This window comes from Maniola hyperantus, chromosome 22 (assembly GCF_902806685.2).
Source record: "Maniola hyperantus chromosome 22, iAphHyp1.2, whole genome shotgun sequence".
Classification (NCBI taxonomy): Eukaryota; Metazoa; Arthropoda; class Insecta; order Lepidoptera; family Nymphalidae; genus Maniola; species Maniola hyperantus.
Window position 1 is genome coordinate 11,348,720 of NC_048557.2, and position 8,500 is coordinate 11,357,219.

General features: G+C 43.0%; 1 protein-coding gene across 1 annotated transcript; it reads left to right on the forward strand.

The window, feature by feature from the left end:
• The first annotated feature begins 1,173 nt into the window (after positions 1-1,173).
• Positions 1,174-5,432, forward strand: Hcf (Host cell factor). Its single transcript, XM_034980522.2, has one exon. The coding sequence runs from the start codon at positions 1,437-1,439 to the stop codon at positions 3,882-3,884; it is 2,448 nt and encodes an 815-aa protein (XP_034836413.1). The 5' UTR covers positions 1,174-1,436; the 3' UTR covers positions 3,885-5,432.
• The last annotated feature ends 3,068 nt before the right edge of the window (positions 5,433-8,500 follow it).

Here is an 8,500-nt window from a genome sequence, read left to right on the forward strand (position 1 = left end):
TTTGTGCGATTCTTGTTGCAACAATGCATTGTAGCCAATAGTGAGCGAGCATTAACCAATCAGAGATGATTGCGATCTCACAAAGTACTCTGTGACTGACCCCATGAGCCAGTCACCAATTAACCATAGAGTAAAGTAATATATGCAACCAACTTTTTTTAAACTGGTTTCAAGGTTCTGGGTTCTAGCTTTCTTAAGCCTAAAACAGTCAACCCTCATATAGTGCGAGAAGGATATTAAGGGATATTCTGACGCGTGGCGAAAATCGGAACTAACACCACCATCTTGTGAAGTGTCACTCCGGCTCTACACGTTGGCCCCAACACTGTTCGCCCGTGTGGATCGGGAAATTGCTTGACCAACATTGGGGCCAATGCTAATTTCCCGATCCACACGTTGGGCGAACAGTGTTTTGGGGCCAGCGTTGGGCCCAACGTGTGGAGCTGTTCCTTCACATGCGCTGTTGCTATGTAAAAAATCTAAAAGTCACTGTTTATTTACATAATATTAGAGGCATAGGTACCTAGTCATTCATTATAAGGTATTGTAGGATTGTAGGTCCCTATATAATTCCATAGTCATACGGTGCCCCCAGACCAGACGCTTGCGGCAAACAGCAATCAACAACTACTGGAAAATCTATTGAAATAAATAAAAACAACAATAATCTGCAAACAAATAAAATAAAAGTATCTTTGATGCATTTATTTTCTCTAAGAATATAGGTACCAATTTAAACATTTTCTAAAACTTAATTTATTTACTTAACCGCGCTTTTAAAACAGCCACCAAAGTACTCTGTGATAGCCACAGCCATTACTAAACCTAAACTGTTAAAAAAAATAACAATTACGGATTGCCAGTGAGAAAAATTCACGATTTACAATTGTCACGGGTAACATTGTAGACAAGTCGAGCCTGGTGAGTTGATACCAGTTGATACCCGACGGACGTCCAACGCAATGGCTACGAAATTAATAGATTCGAAATCAAAGTATTTGAAGTAAATCCAAGCATGTAGAATTAAAATACAAAGTTAATTTTAGTATTTATAAAGTTAATTTCATTCCGTAATTTTATTTTCTCTTGTTCGAATGAATTCACTCACTTTATGGTCTTTATTTTTAGCCTATAAACCACCATAGATAATTCTTGACGTCCGACGCCGCTCTTTCTCCTTTTGCTAAGTTGCCATTGCTGTTGCTAACGCCATTTTTGTTATACACTCGAAGCTGCATAAGGTGATATTTTTTTACTCATAGGCGATTTACATAAGTGCGAAAGAGAAAGTCGAATAAGATAGTATTACGAAGCTGCAACTGACCCGAATATTTTCTTCAAAACTTATTTACGACGTTTCTCATTGTCTATGCTGTAGATACGCATCCCGAGCGATACAATACGGTGTTAAGCTTAGTAACAAATGTATAGTAAAAATGAAGGAAAACGCTGTACTTAAGTGGCAAAAAGTGTACAATCCCAGTGGCCCCCAACCACGTCCCCGCCATGGCCATCGCGCGGTTGCTATTAAAGATCTGATGATAGTTTTCGGCGGCGGAAATGAAGGGATCGTTCATGAGCTTCACGTCTTCAACACCACCACTAACCAGTGGTTCGTTCCCGTCACGAAGGGAGAGGTTCCCCCGGGATGCGCCGCCTACGGCTTCGTGGTCGACGGCACGCGCCTTCTAGTTTTTGGCGGCATGGTAGAGTACGGCAAGTATTCCAACGACCTGTACGAACTGCAAGCTTCCAGATGGGAGTGGAAACGGTTAAAGCCTTTACCACCCAAGCAGGGCCTGCCGCCGTGTCCTCGGCTCGGGCACAGCTTCACACTCCTGAACGGTAAGGTTTATCTCTTCGGCGGGCTGGCGAACGAGAGCGATGACCCCAAAAACAACATACCGAGATACCTAAACGATTTGTATACTTTGGAGCTGTACCCGAATTCATCGATGACCGTATGGGACATACCGCTCACCTACGGCCAGTCCCCTCCCCCGCGCGAGTCCCACAGCGGCGTGGCCTACACCGACAAGAACACCGGGAAGTCCTCGCTCATCATATACGGAGGCATGAGCGGGTCGCGTCTCGGAGACCTGTGGGTACTGGACGTCGACAGCATGTCGTGGTCCAAGCCAGAGCTGGGCGGTCCGGCGCCGCTGCCTCGCTCCCTGCACACGGCGACAGTCATCGGGCACCACATGTACGTGTACGGAGGGTGGGTGCCGCTGGTGCCGGACGAATCTAAACTTGCCACACACGAGAAGGAGTGGAAATGCACCAACACTCTTGCATCGCTTAACTTGGAAACCATGACGTGGGACAGCATCGCCCTGGACAAGTTCGAAGAGTGCGTGCCGAGGGCACGCGCCGGGCACAGCGCAGTGGCCATTCAGACCCGGCTCTACATCTGGTCCGGGCGGGACGGCTATAGGAAAACATGGAACAATCAGATTTGCTGTAAAGATCTGTGGTATCTAGAAGTCGGGGTGCCGCCGCAGGCCGGCCGCGTCGCTTTGGTCCGAGCTGGCACCACTTCACTGGAACTGTGCTGGCCGGCCATGAACACGGTCACTACATATCTTCTCCAAGTACAGAAATGTGGGAAAGTTACCCCCGCGCGGTTCCCGGCCGCCGCCGAGCCGGTGGCAGCGCCTCCGCCCGCGTCGCCCGTCGCCCAGCCCGATGCGGCCAAAGCTTTCGGCTTCACTTCGCCTGTCACTTTAGGACTGCCTTCCACCCCGACCGACCTGCCCGTGCGACCCGTCGCCGCTATAGCGGCCCCGATCGCCGCTCCGCTCACTTCGACACCCCAGAAGGTAGTATCGGCGGCGATAAAGGTGCCCAATCAGCCGGCGACCGTCAAAATAAATACCAACACTCCTACGATCAAGCAAACGTACCAGGGCAAGGTGGTCAAGTCCCCGGCTCCGGGCTCGTCGCAGCAGATCAAGGTGGCGGCCGTGACGCCGCAGGGCGTGACGCGCATCGTGAGCGGCGTGGGCACGCCCAGCACCGTGCGCGTGTCCACGGCGCAGTCGTCGCAGCAGATCGTCATCGGCACCGCGGGCGGCACGGTGGGCTCGCCGCGCTTCGTGCAAGTGAAGACCGGCTCCAGCGGCATGCCCGTCAAGCTCGGCGGCGGCACGCCCGTCAAGCTCGCCGGCAACACGGTCCCGCTTAAGATAGGCGCCGCCAACATCCACGGCAAGATCACGCCCGGCATGCAGAAGGTCGGCACCCCGCTCAAGCTCGGCCCCGGGAACATGAAGATCGGCACGAGCAACGTGTTGGTGAAGACCGCGGGCGGCATGGCGATCCAGGCGGGCGTCGCTAACATGCAGACCAAGAGCGGCATGCCCGTCAAACTCGGCGCAGGCAACTTGCCGGTCATCGGCGGCGCCGGCGGGACGATCAAGATCAGCGGCGCGATGTCGGGCCAGCAGCCCGTGTACAAGATCGTGACGGCCAAGTCCGGCGAGCAGGTGACGACGTCGGCGGCGGGCGGCGCCGGCACCACCGTGCTGCGACAGGCCGGCGGCAACGCAGGCCTCCCCGTCATCATCAAGAAATCGCCGGGCGCGCAGGGCGGCTCGGCGCCGCAGTACGTGACGCTGGTGAAGACGTCGACGGGCATGACGGTCGCGACCGTGCCCAAGATGGCCATGGTCCAGAACCGCGCCGCGGTGCCGACTAGCGCCGGGCAGGGCATCGCGCCCGGCGCGACCATCGTCAAGCTGGTGTCGGCCAACTCGGTGGGCGGCAACAAGATCATCACGCTGCCGTCCAACATGCTGCAGCTGGGCAAGGCGGGCGTGGGCGGCAAGCAAACCATCGTCATCACCAAGTCGGCGAGCCAGCAGCAGGGCCAGCCGCAGTGAGCCCCGCCCGCGCGCGGCCGGGACGACTGAGGTATCTCTAGATTGTAAATTTCTCCGAGAACGCTAGCAGAGTGAGGTGAACGAACTATACTACAATATACTATAGAATATTATAAATAATTTGAGTTTTTGTATGTCGCGGTTCGGTGTAGCGAATGTTCTCCTGAGAGTTTTATTAACATTATTTACTCTTGTAATTTTATTTTAAAAGTTGTCTGTTCGCACTGAATCCTAACTCGCACTGATCTGTCTACATTGTTGATACAGCTCAAAATATTCGTTTAGAGCTCAAATGAGGACATGTGTGACCTAGTTTTGGCTAGACTTTGCGGAAGTGCCTGCCGAGCGGCCCTCCCCGCTGCGAGAGGACCGGACGAGGCGAAGGGAGAAATAGAGTATCACCTGTACACTTAATAATTAGATTTTAAAAGTTGATTCAATTTGAAGTTTATTATTTTGTGTTTATAGATTTATTTCTAAATTAGAATATTTTTATATGTAACGGATACGGTAAGGAGTAAATAATAAATTATATCTCATAAACCACGATCATGACCAAATGCTGCCACAACTTGGACTGGGCAACGTGTTATTTGTCACTCAACTTAGCACCTCGTCTTCCTTGCACCGGTCTCAAGTTTTCTTTGTGAAGGTTTACCCTGGACCTTTGGACATACGGCTGAGCAAACTCTGTATGGATAGTAATATATTTATACCTGCTTGTAATGGCTGACACCCACGGGGGAAGCGCACCAAGTGTTCTACACCCGAGTCTCGGCCATTACAAACATGACTTAGATTTAGTTAAATCACAATATAATATTATATTAAGCACTATTTAAGTTTTGTTTATGACAAACCCTTGTTGATGTTTACGTGGTGTTTTCTGTTGGCTCTGTGGTGGTATGTATGTTCCAACAATTTTATATGAGACTATGTCATGTCTCGAGGCTATTTTTGTACTTTTTTTCGCTCCACTGATCCAAATACCTGCCTGATAGGATGACATTCGAAACTGACTATGGTAGACTCCAAGGACCATTCCCATTAATAGATTTTCATACTTTGACTTTTGCAACAGATTATGAACACAAAATTATATTAAATCTAGTCTAAAAATAACTAAATATTCCTTTGAATTAGCATTAGCTTTTAGGCTGAGATGTATAGAGCATACTCTGACTTTGCTCAGACTTAAGTTCCCTTAAAACAAGACAGATTTATGTCAGCGATATAACACTGTCTTATTTCAATAGTTTCTTAGGTCTGAGCAAAGGCAAAGTACACTATAGATTCAGCCTTAGACTAAGTTTGAAATTCTGTATACGATTTTCGGTTTAGTCCTGGAGTAGATCTTAATGCGAAGGTATAATGTTTTATATGTATATATAAAATTCAAAGTCCTGACTGACTGACTGATATATAATATATCAACGCACAGCCTAAACCGCTGCTTCTAGAAACATGAAATTTGAGGGTGTGTTCTTTGTAAAGAGTAGGTGTCCATTAAGAAAGCATTCGAAATTCCACCTCTAAGTGGGTAAATGGGGGTTTGAAGATGTCGCGAGCATAAGCTAGTTTGTGATAAAATTTTCATCAGTCTCATGACAAATTTTCATTAGATGAGTACAATGACTCAAAAATTAAGGATGATAATTTTTTGTATAGGAAGGTTGTCAATCATGCGTAAAAGTGTGTGGGCACCCAATAATGGAATTGAAATGATTGAATGAAAATGAATGAAATATGTACACCAAAAGATAAATGCACCTAAACTTAATTAGTTTTCAAAGCTCATGTCAAGTATTGAAATAGCTGGGTATGAAAATGATACAATGCTATGGGTTTCCTACGTACCTAGTTTAAAGATTGTGGAAGGAATAAGTACAATTTAATAATCCAACAGATGGAACCTAGCATGTAAATTATTTGAGTCTTCATTTTATATTTTTACTACAAATATTGGATATGGAAAAAGAAATTTCAAGCTCTGAAACATGTCTCAAAATGTTTTCAAAAGCTTGTTTTATGGTTGTGGTATACCTATCATTGTTTAAAGATTGTATCCAATATTTTTGATAATTATTATTATTCTCTTATTTTATGACAAAAAAATTGTTTTATTAGTGACACTGAAATCATAAATTTTTCACATCTTTTGATTTTGTCATAGTCAGTTCTGTGCCTATAATAAAATAAGTTTTTTGGCTGAGTTTGGCGAGTGTAAAAAAAGCGAAAGTCTGTAAAAAAATAGGCAGTCAGACTTCTGAGTCTCCACACATTTGTCATCTGATTCGACGTTAATTATAAAAATTTAATTTTATGTAATTTACCTATTGTATTAATTAATATTTATTTTATTAGGTACAAGTCGATACCTCAGTTCCAAACTAAAAATTTAGAAACGGGTTATGAAATCATTTTAAAAATATGATAGTTTGTACCTAAAAGTTTTTATTCCATTTTGAATTCACTTAGACTTATTTCTCTGTGAAGATATAGGGCAATTACAAGAAACCGTTTCTCGTACGCATCTCAAACTGACTTGTTACACTTTGGAACCGAGGTATTGAAATATAATATTATGTTGGTTTTCAGTTAAGGTCTTTTAAGGGAGTTGCTTGGTCGAGTAACTTGTGTAAACTCAAAGGGGTAGTGTGTGTAAACAGGGTTGTCACATCGCCCTCATAGATGGCGTTGGTTGTAGAGTCGGTGCCCTCCCCACGTCACTTGTGTCGGAGCCAGGCTTTGCTCAGCGCCAAGTCGCTTCTTATGTGGAGCCATTTGGCGCTAGCTATAAGCTTACACATCTTACTCAACCAAGTATAGTTCTTGCATTTCACGAAGGCGAGTGACTCATGCTTGTGTTTAAGTCTTATCGGTATACGTAAGGTACAGTAAATGTGTGCGTTTGCGAGCGCTTGCTCGCGACTGATTGGTCCGACATGCACGCACACTTACGCAATGCCCGTGTATACGACGTAACCACAAGTAAAGTTCACTCACCTTCGTGAATTGCAAGAACTGTACTATTCGTAATAGACCGAACTTAAAATGTTTTTATTTTTCATTTTCGTAAAATATGCAATTATTATTTTATCATTGACTAAAAAATCACTATCCATATTTTAAATGCTAGTGTGTTTGTTTGCTGGTTTATTGGTCTGTCCTTCAATCACGCCGCAACGAAGCAACAGATTGATCTGATTTTTACATGGACATAGTTGAAGACCTGAAGAGTGACATAGGTTACTTTTTATCCTGGAAAATCAAAGATCTCACGGGATTTATGAGTTAAGTCGCGAGCATCAGCTAGTTACTTAATAAATTATAACGTTTGACTATTTTATAAATAAATTGGTTAGTAGTTAGTAGGTACTGAATTAAAGTCGAATTGTTGGTGACAAGTGTGGGAACACCCTTAATATCAATATTATTAGTTAACTATTGTTCTAATATTAATGTAATTGACATAATATAAAAGAATGCAGAATGTTTTCATTCCACAGTTTAAGTTACATGGTGTAAGTTGAAACAAGTTGGTATTTTTCACTAGTGAAAAGTTCTGCATTTCATTTTGTAGTAAGTAAATAAGTTTTTAGGTGTAATGTACTGTATAACTAAGTAAGAATATGAACTGTAAATATAAGTAGATAAATTTAATGTTATAGTTTGTTCATATTACGTTCAATTGCTTGAATAAACGATTTGGATAAAGCGCGACTTTCATTTTGATGTCACAACCATTTATAACATTTGCAAAAGTAAGCGCTATTTTATTATAACTGCAATGATATTATGATATATTTTGTCAATTGATTATAATATTTATGTTATAAGTAGGTAGGTAATTAGGTACCTACGTAGTATAATACGTAATGCTAAAGTCAAGTTCCCCTTTACTGTTGAGAAAACTTATTTTTTAGAATAACCTATCTTTGTTTATTATGGGTAAATAGACTTATATTTATAAGTAAAATTTTGGTCTAATGGTAGGTAGGGGCGTTTTCACTATTCTCTATAATATTATTTTCATTAAACGTAATTTTCTTTTGTTCTCATAATAATTATTTGTCAATGGTTGAACACCATTTTTAAAACAGCGCCATCTAGCGTTGTATGTAGTTACTACGTGATTAATAGGTGCAAAATTCACTGAGTGCTATGTGGTGTCTCGTATTAGTTAAAATAAATTGTATTAGATGTCGCAACTCTTCAATGAATGAAATAATTTTTTTCCGTGATTGCCATACTTATTATTATTTTATTTTTAACCGACTTCAAAAAAAGGAGGAGTTCTCAATTCGTCGGAATCTTTTTTTTTTTTATGTATGTTCCCCGATTACTCGAAAACGCCTGGACCGATTTTGAAAATTCTTTTTTTGTTTGAAAGGGTATACTTCAAAGTTGGTCCCATTTCAATTTGGTGAAGATCTGATGAACATCTTCGAAGATAGATACTGGAACTCCTCAACGGATAAGAGTAAATTGCTCGCGATCAGTTTAATAGCTTAGTAAACAGTAGATTTTTAACCAGTTATAGCATAATTCCATGGGGCCACTAAAAATTGTGAAATAATTTTTTTTTACAAAAAAAATAAAAACCGACTACGTTA